General features: G+C 38.1%; 1 protein-coding gene across 1 annotated transcript in view; it reads right to left on the bottom strand.

Moving 5' to 3' along the window:
- The window catches only part of LOC117303364 (collagen alpha-1(I) chain-like), a 30,738-nt gene extending 21,357 nt beyond the window's left edge, over positions 1-9,381 (bottom strand). The window contains exons 1-14 of the mRNA XM_033787536.1: positions 9,190-9,381; positions 8,535-8,660; positions 7,869-7,973; positions 6,466-6,627; positions 5,683-5,736; positions 5,357-5,455; positions 4,946-4,990; positions 4,131-4,229; positions 3,623-3,676; positions 3,194-3,292; positions 2,125-2,223; positions 1,517-1,624; positions 805-858; positions 194-292 (exon numbers count right to left, since the gene is read on the bottom strand). Of these exons, the coding sequence (XP_033643427.1) occupies positions 194-292; positions 805-858; positions 1,517-1,624; positions 2,125-2,223; positions 3,194-3,292; positions 3,623-3,676; positions 4,131-4,229; positions 4,946-4,990; positions 5,357-5,455; positions 5,683-5,736; positions 6,466-6,627; positions 7,869-7,973; positions 8,535-8,633 (1,176 nt within the window). The 5' untranslated portion in view covers positions 8,634-8,660; positions 9,190-9,381. The remainder of the gene's footprint in view (positions 1-193; positions 293-804; positions 859-1,516; positions 1,625-2,124; positions 2,224-3,193; positions 3,293-3,622; positions 3,677-4,130; positions 4,230-4,945; positions 4,991-5,356; positions 5,456-5,682; positions 5,737-6,465; positions 6,628-7,868; positions 7,974-8,534; positions 8,661-9,189) is intronic.
- Between the last annotated feature and the right edge of the window lie 13,241 nt (positions 9,382-22,622).

The following is a 22,622-nucleotide window of genomic DNA, read 5'->3' as shown; positions in this document are numbered from 1 at the left end:
TTAGTCTAACTGTAGGAGAGAGGAGCAAAGTCATATTGGTTAAAAACAAGGGCTGACCTAAATATACACAAGGTCTAGGATTTTAGAAATGTTCACAGGCTATATGAGTTTCATAAACCAGAAAAAACTTGAGTAAAATTATAAATCTCAATAAAACTCTGCATTATTGCAATAATAATAGGGATAAACTGACCACATCACCCATATTTCCAGGTATGCCGTCAATACCTGGCAGACCCCTGTTACCACGGTAACCGGGATACCCTGCAAATCCATTAGGTCCAAGATCACCCTGTGAAAAATAACAACAGCAATAATTAAACTATGCATATGTATTTTATAGATTGTAAGTTAACTTGGTCAATATAAGTAGGATTTGAAACTTTGAAAGGTTTGCGGTAACACCATGTAATGACTATCTCTAATGAGTTGGGGTGGTTCTTAAAAGCACCTTTGGTTTCAACTCGACGTTGAAACCAACGGTTCTTTTCAGAACCACCCCAACCTTTCTATATAATTTGGTTTTACCCATACATTATAATACCTATGTCTGATCAATTCTTTCCCGAGTCCTTCGAAAAAATCCACTGGCAAATTACTCAGGTGGAATTCGAACCAACAAACTCTTTTTTTATCCTTTCAATTTTGTTGCAGTTTCACCTCATAATATCCCTAACCCTCACGAAAGACCGTATAATCTGAACTGTGGCTTAATTTGGGAATCATATCCAAATAACTTTGCCTTCAAGCTACTGATTTATTAGGGCGAAAATTACATCAATCCGACGCAAATCGTTAACTTACCTTTTCTCCTTTTACTCCAGGTATACCATTGTCACCATCCAATCCTGATTCACCCTAAAGTAACCAGAGACAATAAACAATTTGTTGTCATTAGTTTGTCTTGGGAACCCTGGCGTGGATTTCACAAAGAGTTAAGACTAGTCTTATCTCACGTAATACTCGTTCTAACTTAGGACTAGCTGTACGTTTTGACATCTCCTAGGACTAGTCCTAAGTTAGGACTAGTCCTAACTCTTTGTGAAATCCACCCCGGGTTATTTTCTAACCAGGTGATTTAAAACCTGAACTATAAATTCAGATCCCATTTATTTTGGCAGTTAATAACATACTGTTGAAAAACTCAATTTTAAATTGTTGTGAATTTTTATGAAAAGTGTTGAGGGGAAGAAAGAACAAGGAGAAGAGAGAGAAAAAAAAGGGATTTAGTCCAAGAAAACCCGACTTACTTCCCGGAACTGGAGGCTCTGATGGTAATTTTAAAATTTCATTTTACACACAGTTTCACTTTAAATAGAAGTGAAGGATTCTGCCAACTTGTGTTGATTTTTTTTCTTTTTTCTATAAATACAATTAAAGATTGTCGTATTCAATCAAAACACTTTTTCAAAAATATTGTGAAGAACAAAAAGACGGCATTACTTGTATACCGTCTAAAAACGGAATGATAGTTTTGAAAACACAGGAATAAAAAGAAGTGCTTTCTGCAACTCACCCGTTGTCCTTGAGGACCTGTTGGTCCGACTATACCCTTCTCGCCGCGGTCACCTTCATACCCCTCTAATCCAGACTCACCAGGAGCGCCTTCAGGACCATCTCGACCCTTCATGTCAAATTATGAAAAGTAAGAGGTGAATAAGTTGTGGGGCAATGACATCAACATATGCGTCCTAGTGAAAGGGAACTGATACCCAAATCATTCTGTGTGATAATACTGCTTGAAATTTATGCAAAATTGTGTGTGTTGTTTTTAAGAGAGAGGGTGAGAAATAAAAATAAAAATTGGAAGTGGGCATCAATATTGAGCATGCGCCAAATAATAATTTTAGTTGTTGTATACTGCTACCCAACCAGAAGGATCTAGTATTAACTATAAAAACAAATTGGTTAATGACTTTACATTTTTACCTATAGCAGATTATTTCTAAAAGGCTAAACTAAAAGACTCTGCTAGAGTAAAAACATCAGGCAATTAACTATTTTTTGCAATAATAATTTTATATAAAATAAAATAAAATAAAATAAAATAAAATAAACAAATGTATACAATGATTTGTTTACTGTAGTGATAATATTGATTCAGAGGTTATAGAACTGACTCACCAATAGCCCTTTAGGTCCAGTTGCTCCTGGTCTGCCTGTGTCTCCAGAAAGTCCGATCCTACCCCTGGCCCCTTGGTAACCCTGGCTGCCGTTCCTGCCCTGACCAGCACAACAAGAAAAAACACAACAATTTTGTTTCAAAGTAATAGAGCCATACACACCGTGAATAAAATCTGCCCAAATTTTAAGTCAATTATGAACTCAATTCAATTCCATGTTTATTATCCATTTAATGGATATTAACATGCAAACACGCTCATAATAGTAAAAAAGTATTTTGTTTAATTTCTGAATAACAAACTATGCTGAAGTAACCCAATATCTACACTATGAAACTCAAAACTGAATTAGACAAGGGCACATCAAAAAAAGATTAAAAGTTACTGGCTGCTGTAAAAAATACAAATAGAATGTGGTAGAAAAAAAGTTAATTACCTATTGCAATAGATATTTAACTCTTTTCTAAAACAACAGTATATTTTATATTTGGTTTGTGGTAACACCATGTGTGTATCTACTTGCCAGGTAGAGTTTGTTCTTAGAGAACTGTCTTGCTTTGTTCTACTACCGCGGAGCAGATGTTCGGTAAAGCCTCAAATCCTCTATACAACAGTGTATTGTTGTTCCGTAGTTGAGACTTATCAGCCTCCTACCAGACCTCATCTCCTCATAGAATAATAATAATAATAACACAGCATTTATAAAGGCGCGCTAAATCTGGTGAAAAACCATTCAAAGGCGCCGGTCAAGATGGAAAGAGGGAAAATTCTCAAGTGTTGGGGAAAGCAAGTGTGAACAGGTGTGTTTTAAGTTGATGCTGAAAGATGGAGATGTCATGGATTTTCCTGAGGTTTTCAGGGAGTGAATTCCAGAGCCTGGGTGCTGTAATGGAAAACCCCCTGTCCCCGTAGCTGGCTAGACGAGACCGGGGAACAAGGAGCATGTTGCTGGTGAATCTGAGACCCGGTCTTGTAGTACGGGGAGTCAACAGGTTTTGAATATAGAATGTCATTGATTAAAAGTGACTTAGCCTTTCATAACAGAAACAGGTACAAGATTGTTTCCTTACCTTGGGTCCAGGCTCTCCTGGTGGCCCTTGCTCACCCCGTCTGCCGACTGGGCCCTGTGTGCCTGTTCCACCAGGCAAACCAAACGAACCATTTCTTCCCTTAACGAGAAAACAGAATCAAGAATGAAGTGAAAAATGTAAAAAATGTATAAAAGCTTTACTTTAATTTGTCCAAAATAAATGTTCATTGATATAAAATGGTGCCAGGAAAAAACAAATATATGGATGAGTACGTTGCAAACTGCTCATCAAACCAAAAGAACTGATGATATAAATGGAGAAAAGAATAGTTTTGACCAAGTTAGCAGTCGTGTCCTTCTCAAAGGCTGGGGAAAAAAATGCGTAAAAACCGGTTGGGGTAAAAACGTCAGGCCACAAACTGTTCTGTTTGTTTGAAAATTTATGGCGATAAAATGAACACCAACTCACCTCATCCCCTGGGTCGCCATCCATTCCCGGATACCCAGTGAACCCTGGCGGTCCCTGTGAAAAGCAAACCGAATAACAAGAGTTAAGATTTTAAGACCCTGTGAAGCTTGGCCTTATTCTACAAGCAAGAGACCAGAGGTCGATTTCACAAAGAGTTAGCACTAGTCCTAACTTAGCACTAGTACCTAGAGATATATTAAAAATGTATAGCTAGTCCTAAGTTAGGACGAGTAACTCGTCCTTACTCAAGATAAGACTAGTCTTATCTCTTTGTGAAATCAACCTCAGGGCCAATTTCTATTTCATTGATATAAACAGCGCCACCAACCGACTGGGTGGTGCCTCGTTCTGAGGATGACTAGTGATACTAGTCGACCGTAAACAAAATTAACGTAATGGCTGTGTTTTGTAGAAAATTCATTTGATAAGCTGAAATTCTTTCGTGATATTCATTGATATAAAAGATAACTCAATGTTTGTATATTTATTTCCAACGTCTACAACGTACCGGTTCTCCTTTGCCCCCTTTCGGTCCAGACGGTCCAGGTTCTGAACCCTCACCTGGTTCCCCTGCTTCCCCTTCAGGTCCAGGATGTCCAATGAAGCCCTAGAAAAATGTCAAACACAGAAGTTCAAATAACTCCTACGTCTTCAGTCGATTCAAGCCAACTGCATATGTCTTGAATATTTCAAAGAAAATTGTCCACACACAAGATTTTTTGTGTTTCTTATTTTTCTTTAAGAAGTGCATTCTCATCATAAATCCATTCTACTATTTTTAATATATATTTTGTTAATTATCAAATAGCACAATCAGCTTTAATAACAAGATGAATAGATAACAAAAACAAATGCACGGTTTTTAGATTTGGGAGGGGAAAACCCACGCAATCAGTTAGGGACTGAAAACCCAAAGAGTTGAAAAGGCAGGGAAAGAAACGGAGCCACATGGTCCATATACTCAGTGGACACTATTGGTAAATGTCAAAGACCGGTCTTCTTACTTGCTGTATCTCAACATATGCATAAAATAACAAACCTGTGAAAATTTGAGCTCGATCGGTCGTCGGAGTTGCGAGATAACTATGAAAGAAAAAAAACACCCTTGTCACACAAAGTTGTGTGCTTTCAGATGCTTGATTTCGAGACCTCAAATTCTAAACTTGAGGTCTCGAAATCGACTTCGTGGGAAATTACTTCTTTCTCGAAAACTCTCCCCATTTTAATACTCAATACCAAGTTCGGTTTTTACGCCAAAAATTATTTTGATTAATTGCCAATTGTGTCCACTGTCTTTAAGTAAAATGCACAATATTTACTTACTGGAAACCCTGGCATTCCTGGTGTACCTGTCTGACCTCTTTGACCCTGTAGAGAGAAAATTATGTCATTTCAAATGTCCAATTTTTAATGTCCAAAGTAGACTCTCAGTTATTGAAGTTAGTTCATGCTTGCTTGAAAATGTCCCATGCTGACCAAGCTGGCTATGAACTGAAACAAACCTACCATAGTACTAGTAAAAATTGCATCAAAGAAAACTTGCAGTTTAATTGTTTTTCGATAGTCAAAGAGAACAGAGTTGAAAGTTGAAACACTTTTTAAAACAACAATATCCTTTATAATTTCATTGTGTTTTCAACTATATAGTTTTCTTAATAAAGAGAAAACTTCAGAGCACTTTGTGGTGTCAATGAAGATGTAAAGAGACAATTCTTGTGATTGATTGGCACTTACTGGGTCTCCCATAGCACCTGTCTGCCCAAGTAGTCCCCGCTGACCATTGGCACCGATTGACCCCAGGATCCCCGGTGTACCCTTCACTCCATCTCTTCCCTAAAATAAAATAAAAATAAATCTCCTAAAACCATTTATTTATTTATTTATTTTTAGGCAAACAGTACACACAATAGGCAATAATCACTATCTAAAGGTGATCCAGACAATAAAAATAACAAAGACACAAAAGGGAAATATGTAACTTGTAGACATCGATAAACATTTTTTTTAACTATGTCAAACACTGACCACTAAAAAAGTTTTTTTTTGGGGAGTACACTTACATCTTCTCCTCGTTCACCCATATCTCCACGCTGACCCGGTAACCCACGTTGACCCTATAGAGAAAACAAATATATCACCTTACAGTTTTACGAATAAACAATTAAACGACAAAGGGACAAAGTTTCCACAACCAGCAAGTTTTTACCAATTAGATCATTAGAAAGATTAATTTACTTTCAGGGAAGTTTCTGCAGAATCATGCAGGGAGAGTTGGTAGCTTTGTCATAAGCTTTAGGTTTCTAGGATTTTAGAAATTGCATGGTGAGGTACCAATGTATGTCTGGTTTGGTAACACCATATGTGTATCTACTTGCTGGGTGGGTAGAAAATGTTCTTTCACAAACTTGTTTTGCTATATGTGGTGTCGTGGCCAAGCGGATAAGAGTACCGAACTCAAGCTCTGGTGCTTCTGTTCACCGGAGTGTGGGTTCGAATCCCGGTCGTGATGCTTGTGTCCCTGAGCAAGATACTTAACTATAATTGCTTCTCTCCACCCAGGGGTAAATGGGTACCTGTGAGGGCAGAGATGGTTCTTGTGATTGATGCGAGTAGCACATATTAATGTTGCACAAAGGAGCTGAGATGGTTTAAGGAGTGAATAAAGGCCCAGTGACATGGGGTAATAATGTGAAGCGCTTTGGGACGCCCTCCGGGTGTGAAAAGCGCTTATTAAAAACGGGTTATCATTATTATTATTTTTATTATAATGTTCTACTGCCGTGGACTAGATTTTGGGAGGCAATTCGGGAGACTTGCGGAGTAGAAATTTGAGTGACACTCACCCTTTTACCCCTTGGTCCTTGCATTCCAGGGAGACCACGTCGCCCCATGCCACCCTTTGCACCCGGGTAACCTTCCACACCCGGTGGCCCTTCATCTCCTTTCCTCCCAGGGAGACCAGGGGGGCCTCTTGGACCACGGAAACCCGGATACGCTGGAACCATCTTAGGTAAAAAAAAACTCATTAGAGAGGAGATTACAACGACGTGGCATCTCACATTTAACAAAAAAATAGCAGGAATAAACCATCCAAAGATATAAGTTTTAATGCAGAGCTTAAACTTGGGTGGAAAATCTGTGGGGATTGTAGCACAACATTTTTAGTGGACTGGATTTTGTTTTCCATAAGACCAGATCAAAATGAAAAAGGCTACAGTTTATCATAAACTGTTTTTATTCGAACGAGCACTAAAACCAGATTTATTTCATTTGTCTTCTGGTCTTGTCTTGTCTTGGCTTGTCTTGTCTGGTGGGAGCCGTTAGAATGAATGTCTTATGGGTGAGTATACTTTGATTCTCAACACAAGTGAAAGATAATTATTACACTCAAAGTATACCATGAGTACCGTTTTTGATTCAATAAAAGTTTCTGCACAGTGAGGTTATTGTTGTGGGTTCGAATCCCACTTCTGACACCATGTTATTTATAGTTTATAAATAGAGACAAAGACACATTTCTGGTGTAGTATCATCGGGTCATGTTCTCGTACTCTCAGGAATCACATGTAATACAAAATGGCTGCTCGCATGGCAACTGCCTATAGTTACCAACACAAGAGGGCGGTATAACATATAACGTAACAGTTATGTTGCTAAGTTTTAAAAGCTGATAGGCCGGACTTGTCCGGTCATGAGCTTAATGGGCCGATGCTTATACCACTGGGCTTGCAAGCCAGAGTAATGTTTGAGTGCTGAATATGTCTCTTAAGCAATTCTACCTCTTGTTTGGGTAGAAGCTGGTCAAATCTAGCGGCTTTTTGAGGCCTGCTATTGGCTTCAGTACAAGCCACTTCAGCCGCTATTTTTCCTAAAGAGTTAACATCAGGGCCCAATTTCATAGCGCTGCTTAACGGTAAGCAAATTTGCGTGCTTACTGTAGCAGAAAAATTTGCTTAAGCCTTAGCGTATTTCACAGGTTAGCAGAAAAATTGGGCGGCCATATTGCGTGTTTACCGTGGATTTGCATTGTGACGTCATTTATTTTCGTGCGGTGAGCACCGGAAGGTTAGCATACCTTTTCGTGTGCTTACGGTTAGCAGCGCTATGAAATAGAAATCGCACAGTAAGCAAAAAATCGGCCGCTAAGCAGCGCTATGAAATTGGGCCCTGTTCTGAGGTACAATCCATCTTGGTAAGAGAAGAGTCAAAGAAATAAACTTCATGAAAAGAAAATGAAGAATCTTACCATTCCTTTGATACCCTTGGTTCCTTTTGGTCCCTCTTCACCAGGTGGTCCTTCTTCACCCGGTGGACCAGGCTCCCCCGGTGGACCTACCCGACCATAAACAGTCTAATCAGAAAGAAGAATGAATAAGTCCAATGGAAAAGACTGAAATATAGAATGCATTGGATCCATTAACCCAACTAAGACAGAGAAAAAAGTTAAACTTTTTTTTTTCTAGAAGAAATAACACAACATCTCACCTAAACAGAGACAAAAAGAACAACACAATATTTTTTTCCACAATACCTACTCAATCTATCACATCTGAGAGAGACAAAAAGATATACAAATATTTGTTTTTCTGGGAAAAAATGTATTGATCCAAAAAGAGACTAAAAAGAAGTAAAAAGAACATTTTTGAGATGTTGAAAAAAGATAGGCCCATTTTTAATAAAGAAGCAATTATTTTAGTTTTGTATAGAAAGGGTGACTAATGCATTCATAATGTAAAAAAAGAAAGGAGATTGAATGATATGTTCAAATCAGACTTCAACTTCATAAATCTGCTTACTTTGGAATTCTGCCATTACAACCCATGGAACTTTGTGCTTCACAATTTGCTGTAAGCACAGAATTCTGCGGTAAGCAGAGTGGACCAAGAACTTTGATATTTTTACGAGAACTTACCGGCATGGCTAGAGCCAGCTCCTCAAGAAGGAGAATAACTGTATCTTCACTTTCGGATATTAAAAGTTCCTCCACAAACCCTGGGGGTAAACCTGGCATACCAAACTTAATAAGCGGATGTTGCGTCTGTTGGGAGGATAACAATTCAAAGTTTAAGGCAAGATGAAGAAATCTGCACATAAACATTTCCTCAAGCATAAATTTTCAAACTTACTAAACGTATTTGTTGATATGAATCTCCTGAGCATTAAAAAAAAATTATTGATACAATTTGATTTGAATTTGATGACTCTACCAGTAGTGGAAACAAACAGTCAGTGCCTAGTTTCATTAGAGCTGCACTAAAAGTAAGTAGCTAAGCACAACAACAATATGCTTACCAGAATAAGGTTACCAGCCATTATACAATGTCTCATGTACAATCTTAGACTGTTACCATGCTTATTTTTGCTTAGCAAAAACGTTTCCAGCAATATTTTCTGCTTAAGTGGGCAAAGGCCTTTAAATAGTTTAGTCGAAACAATGTCTTGCCAACGTGTTCTTGCCAACGTGTCCACTCCAATTAAATCTCATTGCTTTATACTACACTTCTTAAGATCCCTTCCTTAGACCTAAGGCAGTTCAGCTTAGAATCAAGATACAGCAAAGCACCTACCCCAACTAAATAAGTTTGTGAAGTAGTTTTGACAGAAGCTGGAATGAGGTAAGGGTCGGTTGCTGAAGTGCTTGGCAGTGCAGCTGTACTTGGTGGCTCCACGGTCGGTGGTTGTAGGGGAGGCTCGGGGGGTGGTTGCGGGGTCACAGGCTCAGGGCTTGTAGGCTCTGGAAGAGGACCCTCTGTGGTGTGAGGACTTAACCAATCGGGCCATGTAGGCTCTACTGATGTTGTCTCAGGATACGCTGTTGTTGGAAGCTTTGAAATACAAAAGGTCATAAGCCTTTTTGAGGTATGGCGGACGGACGTGATAGGGGTGTACTGTTTGGTTTGGGTGTATACACACAAGTTTACCCAAACCTAATGGTGTTTGTGTCTGCCGTAACTCAAAAAGGCTTATTTATACAATTCATATAAGGTGATAAACAGCGATAGAAACACATTGTTCAGATTTGAAAAATAGTAATCACCCAGACCAGTGTCAGAGCATGAGAGGTTTTTAGTGGGTACTTTTAAATGTAACAATATTGCCAGTTAGGAATTCAGAATTAAATAACATAAAACAAAATAACAAATTATAATTCTTTTTTAGCTATACAAAATAACATCTTTTAAACTCCTGTTTACAGTAGATTTGACACTTTTTCTCTTACTTTCAGCTAAACAGATTTACTTAAAAACAATGACATTAAATAGATACATACATCCACAGAAAAGACGATAAATTATAGCAGTATAAATGATTCTTACCGGTTCGCTTTCACATTGGAAATATGTTGAACAATCTGATCCCGCTGCAAAGGAGTCGTGATAATACATGTTTTGTATTCTTCCCTGTGTAATACAAACACACCAACAAAATTAGGTAAATACTGTATATTATGATGTTGTGTGGTAAGTTAGTGCTTCGTGAATTGCCAAAAGTAGGCGTGTAAGAATAGATGTATAGGGAGTTTAAAAGACGACGGTTTGTTAATGTCTTTGTGTACAACAACTTGCATTGCTAGCATCCCAGAAATGCAGACGCAGCATGCAGCACTTGCACATATGTGGTCTGTAGACAAAGGAACTCTGCTGATGGTGGAACTTGAAGGCACTGGACACTATTGGCAACTACTCAAAATAATTGTTGGCATAAAAACCTACTTGGAAAAAAATCAATGAGAGCTGTTGATAGTATAAAACATTAAGAGGAGCGGCTCCTTCTGAAGTAACATAGTTTTTGAGAAAGAGGTAATTTCTCACTCAAATATTAAAAGACTTCAGGCCTGAAGCCTTTGTTTTTAGGCCTAAAAGCACACAAACTTATGCAACGAGAGTGTTTTTTTCTTTCTTTTTTCTGCCACTTTCAATGACCAATTGAGTCCAAATGTTAGCATGGTTTTTTTTTGTGCATAACAAAATTATTTGGGATAACAAAGTAAGAATACTGGTCTTTGAAAATTACCAATTGTGTCAAAAGCCTTTAAAGCCTAGACTGAACAAGTGCCTTTTGAAATTAATGTTGAAGCTTGAGAAAGTGTCTCACAAGAAAACCTTGTGACAATATAATACTGACCAGAAAAGGAAACTCGGTCTCAAGCACAGTCCCACCGACTATCATTCTGCCGTCTGTGCTGATATCAAACTTAGATCGTAACGGAAACGTTGACAGCTCGTTGCAATCCATGTAGCCTTTGAATTTCTTCTGTTTGTTGCTTATGGACAAACCAATGTTGTGCCATTGATCGTCGCCAAATTTCTCACTGTAAAGTCTGTGTTTAGGAGAAAAGGAAAACCGGGCTACTTGTTGACAAATGCAATGAAGATTACGGGCAAATAGTTCATTTAAATAAATCCATTTGGAATGTTATGTACCAATGTTTCTCCCACAATTCAGATAAAAATACATGTACGCCAAGCATTCATTCAGTGTATGGGTAAAACCAAATAGAAATCTTTATCCCTGATGCAAATTTAACATCTTTACATAACAATGTAAACAAGTAGTTTCATGAATAAACCGTAGTCCAGTGGTTAGACTGCAGAACTTGCAAGCACAAGGTTGTGAGTTCGAATCCTACCAAAATAAGTACTATTATCCAATTGTTTGCAACAGCTAATTTTATTTTATTATCCAATTGAATCACAATTTCTTGATTTGTGCAATTCATCAGAACAGAGGCTAATTTAAATGTTTGTATGAGAGAAATTGGATGTTGCCAGCTTGGTGTTCATATCCCCTTGTCGGAGTTTGGAGAGCTCCCTTGATTGGAGGATCATCCAAACAAACAAACAATCAAACAAACGAACAAACAAACAAACAAACAAACAAACAAATAAACAAAGATCAAAACCGTTGGCACTTACTGATAAGCAATCAAGGAGGACGTTCGTATCCTTATCTCAACCACATGAAGACCCATCCGGATCTGGAACTGAATGTTGCCATCGTTGTCGACGAGCGTCAGGAGATTCTGAGACTTTTCTGATGAATACTTTATTTTGAACATGATGCTGAAACTTTTGGGAAATCTTTACAAGAGGACACAAGAACAGAAAGGAAATTAGCAAAGATGGATAGAGGATATTATCAACTTGGTTGTTACCAAACTGAATGACGAGGATAAAATAAAGCCCCCAAAGTACAAGTTGACTAAGGGCTCCTGACAATTTGATAACTACTGTCGAGCTTTCAAGAAAACTAACTGACAACAAATTGCTTTGAAAATGGGGTTCAATCTCAGATTTGTTCAACTCTTAAAAAGTTGAAGTTAAAAACACAGCTTTGTTTTCAGATGAATGATTTTCGACAGAGATATTTCTCAAAATGATATGTCTTCAGTTTTATATCACAGAAACTGCTAGTTTTTAATTTCTCCTGTGTGGGATAATAAAGTTCTTATCTCATCCTATCTTGTCTTTTTCTGAAAATTACAGTACTGTGCAAGTTCTTTTCTTCAAAAATTATTCCAGGTCTACTGGCATTACCCGAATGTTAGCAGTTAGTTCCCCACAGGAATTCCCCACCTCCTCTCCATTAATGAGAAAGTACTACACTTTGCCCCAGCTATGAACTTTGCCACCACCTGTGAAATTGACCAATTGACCATGTGTGTTGATCTTGGCGAGGCTACGATAATTCCCAATAAAATCCCAATAACATTTTGGTATCGGTATGAACTTCGAGGTGTCACTTTTCTTACAGGTCATGTCTACCCGTTGATGTATTTATTACCTGCTTGGAGATAATTCAATCAGTAAACGCGTCCGTACTAAAAAGACTGGTTTAGAACAAAGACAACTTGGGTTTCTAGAACTTGAACCAGAAGCTTCTGACTGGCACCCCGAACAAAGATATTGACAAAATAGGGAGATGGCCAAGATAGGGTCAAATAGCTCAGTGGTAGAGCGCCAGTATGTTAATGCAGAGGTTGTTGGTTCAAGTCCCACTCAAGACGACTTTTCTTTGTCTAAACCCATAAAACTTTCCCTTGTGATTAATTGCTTTGTATTAAAGGCAGTGGTCCTCCGACGTGACCTGCATATGTAAGACAGAGCCACAAACTATAAAGCACCTCCTGAGATGCCCCTACTGGAGCAAGAATGCAAAACTGAGGACCTGGTAGAGTACAATGCTATTGCTAGGAACTGTGTTCAGTTCTGGCTGAAACACAATATCTAGTGGGGGACACGATAAGAAAAAGAACAGGTCTTGCTCAGTGGTAATACTGACTAAAAACCTAAGACCCTACTGTATAGTTTTTGATAGAATTCAGACTTGGGGTATCCAGATAAGCTGCTCATTAAGAAATAGGGCATCCTAACTCTCTCAGACTGACGGAGAGCGTGCCCAAAGATTCTCATACACTGCTCACGGTTAGAAGTAGTTTTGGAATTACCGTCTACCTTGGGCCAAAGAAATCTGTGCTCGGGCCTGAAACGTCGGTATCCTTGCGAAATCTGTAAATGTAGCACTGCTCTTCATAGTCTGGTACCTCATTAACACCTTTAAATTCCTGTCCTTCTCGTAATAATCTCAACAGATCAACAGTACCTGGAATGGATAAGAAATGAAACGTTAATCTTAGGAACTAGACTCATACACTAATTGTTCCTATGCAGGCCTTGAAATAACCCAAGGCACCACAGCAATTGCAGTGGTGCCTTGTGCTTTTGCTGTGTTGCCCTTTGCAAAGTTTGCATTTTCCTCATTGAAGTTCCCCTTACCAGAGCAGAGGAAAATTGCTGTGCCCCTATAAATAATAATAATTCTTTGCATTTGAACAGAATATTTCTGGATTCCATGAAGCAAGAGCTTAGGCCTATTTATGCAAAAAAAACTAAACTAGTCTAGAAGACGATCAGAGCATACTGATCGAAGTGTCGAGTTGAAACCAACGGGTCTTTTCAGAACCACCCCAACTCATTAGAGATAGTCATTACATGGTGTTACCGCAAACCCTTCAATATAGTTGGGGAAAGTCGACTTTGAAGCTGTTATGCACTATTTTTTTAAGTGCTGTTTTGGTATTTTTTTTTTCCATTTAAATTAGACTTAGAAAATAAAGAAAACTTCAGTCATACAGAACTGAAAACATGTTTCAATCTTGCTTTTGTTTGCCGAGTTATTATTCCCCAAACACATTTGCCATGTGTACAAATGGAAAAAGACTCCATTAAGGGTTAAGAAACTTGATAGAGGCATTCTTCGGAATTCGGAAACGGCGTTAGGAAGCGATGAGGAACTATCGTCACATGGACAGAGTGTGATGGAAAGTTGAAATCTGACAAGGTCAATTACTAAAAAAAATCAAAGAATGTGGAGAAGAATTGAATGGCACCACAGCTGCTTGCGACCCAGTCTGAACATTCTACACTATGATGACCACATAATTACATCCAATGACAAGGTGAAATGGTTTAATTGCCCGGCAGTGCAATGCCGTTGTCAATGACAAAAATGTCCACTGCCGTAGCTGTGAAAAGAATCGTACATTGAGGTGACACCTTGCAGTTCACATGACCTTAGCGTAACTCAATTACTGACATAATCAATCAAAACAGTATACCGACTGTGAGGTGAACCACACAGAATAGAAATATGTTTCGCCCAAACACAACTGCTACACTCTGGCCCTCTTTGAAACCATGGCTTGGACTAAGACACAGTTTACCTATAAAAGGCTCATAACCAAACCACAGGTTTAAAAATAACTACAAGGAGTTCAAGGAAGTTGTTCACCAATTTACTTGCAAATTCAGGCTGAAAGCCTAAAAAAAAAAACTTCTTTTTACAAAATGGAACAATATATTCAAAGACTACAATAACAAAATTTACACACATCTAAGAAAAATTGGTTTAAAGATTAAAAATAACGAACTGATGATTTTTTAGAAGCTTCCATCTTGTTTCCATCATTACTCGTGCAATTTTCACCAGTGGGTGACATCATCTTGAGTATAGGAGATGTTGATATTAAACTCCATGACCCAATTTCAAAAAGCTGCTTAGCAGACAATTTTGCTTACATTTTATGTGATAAACAAAAACCAGCAGGATACTGGTCAGAAATGTTTGAGTTGGTATTTTGGCTGATAACCTCTGGTAAGCACCATTTTGTCGTGCTTAGCTGCTTTTAAGCAGCTCTTTGAAATTTGGCCCAGGTAGAGTTTTGTCCACACATTATTCAGAATATGCAGTCACATCTAGGCATTACAAAACACCAATAAAAACACCATAGATTATATGAATATACACCAGGGTATTATTATAGCATTTACTACTAGTTCCCCCAAGCTGAATAAAATAAATATACCGGTGTCACAATTCACAATCTTCCTCTGGGGACAAAAAACTTTGCTGTAAAAGTGCCAGCGGGAATCAGCATCAAAACATAACTTCCGACTGAAATGGAAAACTCTGGAACCCTATCAGAGCTAAAAATACCCACTGGACCACTGGCCCGAGTCAAGTAATTTTTGCATTAGGCAGTAACGTCACAACTGAAAATAGTTCAGCTGTCCAGATTTTTCCAGATACATGGTTTTATAGATTCAGAAATTTAAGCCAGGATACTTTGGATTTTCCATCAAAATCTCCTCATTAAATTGTATACATTGTGTGGTTACACCATGTGTAGGCCTATCTACTTCCCTGTGTACATTTGTTTCTTGAGAACTTGTCGTGCCCTTTATTCTACTGTCTCTGACGCTGAGTAGATTTAAGAATTTCAGAATTCAAGAGATCAAACACAACAAATTGCATTCAAACTTTAGAAGAAAACAATGCAGACAATTACACTTCTGAATCTGGATATATAGTAGTCTCGACTCTATTATTATTAATAAGAGCAATAAATCACCGCTCTTGTTAAAGCAACAATGTAAACAAACATAAGAAAAAAACTAAACAAACTCAAGATGGCAGACTCCGAAAAACGATGAATAATGCAGTAAAATACGAGAGACTATAAATGACGTATGAGAAACTAACAACAGACAAGAGGGGAGTCCTAATTGGACTTCAGTCTACTGTAAAGATGGCTACCTGGTGCTCTACGGCCTTGTATGCGGCCTTCCTTGAACTCTACCTGGCAATGAAAGATCCTGAACAAACATACATGTACCTCCTTTAAAGGGTTTGGGTACTTTTTGGAGGACACAAAACAGAAACTTCCACGGATTAACACGGTTTGAAGATAATGATAGAAACCTACCCTTGAAATATTACTTGCTGAGGTACGGTAGTTTTTGAGAAATGAGTTAAACTAACAAAAACAATTTTCGTCGCAGTGAGACAGAAATTATTTTGGCACATACAACAGATTTATGGGACTCTCCAGAAAACATTGCTTGGTGAGTTTCACCTTTTTTCTTTCAAAAACTTGATGACTAATAAAGCTGAAACATCTACATCTATGGTACATACATTTTCATTTTCAGTGAGTAGGGATTCATTTCATGGCCAAACACATCTGCAAAAAGGCATCAGGGGTCGATTTCACCATAGAGTAAGGACAGAGAGAGTCTGTCCTTACTCTAAGATTTCACAAAGACCTTATAGGATCTTAACTTAGGACTAGTCATGAGATATATTAAAAACTTAAGGCTAGTCCGAAGTTAGTCCAAGTAACTCATCCTAACTCGAGCTAAGCCTATAGTCTTAACTCTTTGTGAAATCCACCCCTTAACCTTTTAAATGAGCCCAGCCAGTTTGGCTTGCCCTGCATGGGCAAAAGAGGGAAAGGATCCGCAAAACCAAAAAGTGAATAAAAAAGGTTGATAATGAAGCCCGGAAACCCCCACTGGTTTCACCACTGAGGTATGAGAGTGGATGGTGCTTGTCGGAGTGATAGCATCCAACTAGGATGAGGGTTTGTAGTGGAAATGGGTCATGGATACGGAGAGAGAAGGAAGGCCATCAAATTGAACTTTCCATTATAACTCTGTTTGGAAGGTTTGTACTGCACTTACGCTGTGGTTTTTAAAGTACGTTCATTCTACTTTCTACTGCGTTTATGTATACGTGGGTGAAATTAAATACTATGGCTGCAGTATGGCATCATCAAAGTTAAAAATGAAAGTTATCACAACTGCATGCCCTTTCATATGCCTTTTGAGTTGTGGCAGACGTGATATATGTTTGGGTGTATACAGACAAATTTACCCAAACCTTATAGTGTTGTAGCATTGTGTTCGCCATATCTCAAAAAGGCTTATGGCAAAATAGCATAACTCAAAAACTTTGGTTTTCTCAAGATCATTTGTGTAAATTGAGGCAGTTTTTCATTTCAAAGTTTAAAAGGCATGCTATACTGACAAAACAAAATATCAACCTCTTTTAACACGTTCGTCCAATTTGTATGGTAAAACAGCTCATCCCTGTACTTGCTTGTCTAAAAAAAAAATCCAGTAAGGCTGTTTTGCCAAGGATGGAAGGGCCAACTGCAGTGAATTTTGTAGTACTACACCAAAACGTACAGACGGGGTGAAGCCCACATTTTTGTCCACCAACAGGTTTACAACTATTATAATAAATCAACTTGTATGTTTATACATGTAAAAATGAATCATTATTTTGTTTTTTTTAAGGGCTAACTACATCTGTTTTCAAAAGGATATGGCAACAAATCATAAAGCAGATACACAGTGACATATATAAGTGACATATATGACAGGTGTTTTGTGAAGCTATGGCAGGCCCTTGATCCTCCTACAACCGTAGCGACCACATTACTTCATGAAACTCTGCATCAGCCACATGGTCACACAGGGTCACCGAGAAAGTTTGTTCTGACTATGTGGTGCTCCTCTATAGAATGGTTTAGGATGTCAAATCCATCAAGAAAAAAAGGTCGCAAAAGTGGTCACAAACATATGAACCTACTAACCTGAAAATAACTCAAAAAGTCGTAGAATACAGATTAGGCTATCTAGATATTTTTATAACAATTTTAGTTTGGTGTGATTTGAACTCCAGAGCTGAGATAATAATAATAATATTTATTCCAATATTAAAATACCAATGTGAACAATAAGTACAAAAAAGGTTGTGTAGGTTATGTACAGTATGAAGACAATTCGACAATATTTCATTTTTAAGTCCCGTCGTTTGATAGCAAATCATTGAGAATTTCTTTTTTGACATTCTGATCATGATTTGAAACTGGTATCCGATGATATAAGATTTGATTTAAACTCTAGATGGCTATCTATTCTAGATCCTCTCAAAGTCGTAGAATACAGATAAGGCTAGCTAGATATTTTTATAACGATTTTAATCCGGTGTGATTTGAACTCCCGAGATGTCTAGCTGTTCTAGATTTTTCTATAACCTCCCCAAAACTTGTTGCAGACAAGAAAAAGTAAATGGAGACTAAACTTGAAGGTACAACAACTATAGCTTTAATAGACCTTTATCGTGGTGCGGCCATCTTGATTTTCAAATCAATGTAACCGAACCGAGGCTGGAGGGAGAATTAGTATGGTTCCTTTTTGAACTATGAATATTAGCATCCGTTATTTAGGTTGGATACAGGGAACATGACCGAGATGGTGGCAGCGTGATACCAACTGGTACATTCTCATAATAAATTTCCAGTGAAACTTTATGGACACTCTTGAGCAGTTCCCCCATCCCTGTGTACACATTTATTTATAAAACTACCTGTGTGTACTGTATAGAATGTTTATTGGAAAATAGACATGGCTTTAATCTTCTAATTAAGTATATCCTTTAAAACTTTGTATTGTGAGATCATCTGAAGCAGATTAAAAGACTAAACAAGGCAATCATCTTCAATACAACTTTTTGATTTATATATTTGACAAGCAATTAGCCCTAAGTATTGGTAGCAGATGCTAAATTCCTTGCAACCCACGGGCTGTGTCAAGTCAAATTTAATCCCCACCAAGGGAACAAATCACAAAAACAATTACATATTGAGACCCCTACAATGCATCAAACTAATTGACTGGGTCGCAAGTTTGACAGAAAATTGTAAAACACGCTCTTGGATTATGTTGACATTGGTTGTGGAATGTTTTAATCTATGATGAAGGTACATGTATATGTAGGCCTACATGTATGCCTTATACACCCATACAAGGTCCGGAACGATCTAGATTTTTCTTTTGGGCCCATGTCAATGTCAATGTAAAATGCTGACATAAGCAAATCCACATGGAAACTAATGGGCACATTAGACTTACTAGTTAGAAGGTCACAGTGCCTTGCATAGTGGAGTATACCCTAGTCTTGGTGCAAGACGTTTCTTGTTTTCCTTTCAAGAACATCACGGCCAATTCACCAACAGCACCCGCACCGACTCATCTGACTTAGTCCACCCACCGCACCGTCTCGCACAGCGTTGTGTGGACTAAGTCAGGTGAGTCAGTGCGGGCGCTGTTGGTGAATTGGCCGCGGTGTGCGTGAAAGGAAATCAAAAAACGTCTTGCACCAAGACTAAGTATACCCAAGTTTGCGTTGTGACTAAAAAACTATACTCATACATCGAATAAATCATTGTTGTAAAATATTGTTGGGTTTGGGTTGAACAATGACAAAATTACTAGAACACACACCCTCTGATCAAAAACACCAGAGCTTGAGTCCAGTGCGATTGACTGCTCAGCCACAGCAAGTCACCAGTTTTCACATATTTGATTTTGTTTTTATTTTAAACTTTAGAGGATAATATTGAACTTTTTTTACAGGGTTTTGTAAATCTGAGTACTAAATAAATATGGAACTTTTTTTCTGTCTATTTAAAGCAATGATAACAGTATCTGAAAATGACTAAAGAAGAGGACAACTTTAACAAGATTCTCTACATTATAAAGAGCTTAATATTTTGGGCAACCAAACTAACTTACGGGCAAGCAACATTTTGAGCAACCGTATTTTCAGTTGTTGGTTGCCCCAGCAAAAATGCCTTAATTTTGCACTCTCCAACACGTGAGTATGCAGGCTTAAACTGAAAATAATTTGAAATTCAAGTAATTAATTCATTCATACCACTTTATCATCCATTTTGAAGTCAGTGTTTCCAAGGTAAAATGACAACATTAATTTGTTTGTTCTCAGGACAAAGTTGTTTACCCAAGATCTGGCTACCCAATCCCTTAACCAGTGGATTTAAGCATTTGGTTTTTCTGTGAATGGTTTTGTTTGTATAATGTCAGACACAGTTTGGGGTCAAGGACCTCTTGTAATGATCCCTCCAGCTGTCATAAAGTCTGGACTGTTTTTTTGGCAAAGCCTTGGGGATCACTTTCTTTTATTGTGGTCTCATCCTACTTCAGCTTCCCAAAGGACTCACATTTGTTTCCAAAAGGCAAACTGTTGCCAGCAAAAGTTTATTGCTAAGGAACCATGTGTCTTCTTTCAAGTTTCACATCCAACAGGGACCCCTTCTGGTCGCAACATGATACCTTTTGAGCCTCTTTGTTCAGAGTTGAACTTTCTAGACTATTATACTTCATGTTTTTCTCAAAAGGGGGGGGGGGGTTCTGCTGTTGCATAAGTTTATATGTGAGGTTGTTGTGACAGGTATGCCCTACACTTAAGAACAATTTGAGAATACTGTTAGTTGCTACAGGATGAATGACTCAAAAAAATTGTATATCAGTTCACACTTCAGACGAGAGATCAAAAAATACGGTGAAAATTACCCTCTGTGCCAAGGTCTTACCAATCATGTTGCGGTTTGGGGTTACTTTTTTTAAAGGTTTCATTTGTAAACACGTACAATGATCATGTGGTTTGTGGTACTGCCAGGTTTCTGGGGCTACACCTGCTGAAGCCTTTAGGTGGTGAAATTCATTACCTCTTCACTAATCTAATTTTCCTCATACCACAAATGAATAATAATATTTTACATGCCATGAGAATGTCACTTGAAAAATGCAATTGACTGAGCCCTATTTCACAGAAATGCTGAAGCACACAATAAAGACAAGAAAAATCTAGAACACTATTGCTAGATGGTTACCAGCCAAATATAGCCTGTCACCTGTGCTGTTTGTGACTTTTCCCCTGTGGTTTTTCTCTGCTCAACACAAACTTGAGCCATAATTTCCTGCCTCAAGGGCAGCTCTTCAAAACTAAACAGCCCCTTGGCACTAGGCCTATAACCATTGTTTCATCAATTGTAAACATTTTAACGGGTATCGTGCTACTAAAATTTGTTTTGCAAAACTAAAAGTTCTTCAAAGACAGTGGAAACTATTGGTAATTGTCAAAGACTAGTCTTCACAGTTGGTGTTTCTCAACATAATATGCATAAAATAACACACCTGTGAAAATTTGAGCTCGATTGGTCGTAGGAGTTGCGAGATAACTATGAAAGAAAAAAACACCCTTGTTACACGAAGTTGTGTGCTTTCAGATGCTTGATTTCGAGACCTCAAATTCTATTTTTAGGTCTCAAAATCAAATTCGTGGAATATTACTCCTTTCTCAAAAACTATGTCACCTCTCACCATTACTCATTACCAAGTGAGGTTTTATGCTGATAATTTTTTTGAGTAATTACCAATAGTGTCCACTGCCTTTTAAAGGATCAGGAGTCAGTCATCAAAATCAAATAATGAAGATAAATCCTGCTTGTTTTGAGAGGAAAGTTATTTTTCGTATTTTATTATTACTTTATCCACCATTAAAAAACAAGCAATACATGTGTAGGAAATACATAAAATTTACGTCAAAGATATCCCAAAAAGCTGATTTAAAAATGGCTTATTTCGGGGTCCTTAAAAAACACAAGACATGTAGATAAATGCAACAGTTAGCAATAAGACTCACATTCAAAGTTGATGTATATCAATCAATCAAACAGGGGTGACAAGGTCCCATTGGTAACAAGACTGACTTTCTAACCCCCAAACAAGGTGTATGTACATTACTTTAAATCATTCGCAGTAGACCTTTAGTGTAAAGTGACATTTTCAGAATTTAGGGTGGAATGGTATTGTCCTCTCAAAATACACTGTTACAAGACATCAAACTGTGCACATTTACTACTTACAAGGCAATGTCTTAGTAGGTCTCTACTAGCTACATACAATATGTACACTGGAAATAACCGGCTCAGTTTGAGCCAAAAGATTGGCTCAAAACGAGCCAGTGGATCAATTTTGACTGAGCCAGTCTTGGCTCAAATGTGAGCCAACCTTTTGAGCCATTTTGTGAACAGAGGAGCCTGCATTTTTGGCTCAAACTGAGCAAGTTGTTTTCCAGTGTAGCCCTACTTTTAAGGCTCCCGGGGATCCTTAGGGAGCCTTAAGTTTCTAGAAGTAGTGTAGCCCAAAAATACTCCTCTGGGAGATGTACTTATTGGAAGATAGATATCAACAAAGAAGGAAAGCTGAACAAAAACATTGTATATTATTACCTGGTGGTAGTATTCTCTTATCTTCCTGAGCATCAGCTAACATCAACCCACGTCGCAAACTCCTACCGGACAAATTACCGATATTCCCCCGTGTCTCACACGAGTGCCCCCCGGTGCCTGTCCCAAGCCGACCGGGCAAACCACTGTCTCTGCACCCATAACTTTTAGGATGAAAAACTTCCACGGTGGCGAATAAAATATCGTCCAAAATATCTCCAGTAGACACCAAGAAAAGCACAAATAGGGTCAGAGCCTCTGCTCTCATTGTAAATATTTAAAGTGGGACTATCTAACACATTGCAGGGGTTCGTTTTCACATAAATTTCTGGAACAAATGGTGAAGTTGTTTGAAGAAGTGTAACGAAGACGAAAACAAAATGTTTAACTCATTTTGTGCGTGTTCACACGGTAGTCGTATACAAGAAGTCCACCTACCACACGTACAAACAACACAGGCTTATGGTACCTCGACTTCTCACGTCTTGTAGCCTTGACTTGTGTGCGTGCACGATCCAATGAGTGATTTGATGGTTTGAGTGAGCAGACGACTTCTGACGG

Source organism: Asterias rubens, chromosome 19 (assembly GCF_902459465.1).
Source record: "Asterias rubens chromosome 19, eAstRub1.3, whole genome shotgun sequence".
Classification (NCBI taxonomy): domain Eukaryota; kingdom Metazoa; phylum Echinodermata; class Asteroidea; order Forcipulatida; family Asteriidae; genus Asterias; species Asterias rubens.
Note: the sequence above shows the minus strand (reverse complement) of the source record. Positions and strands in the feature narration are given on the sequence as shown.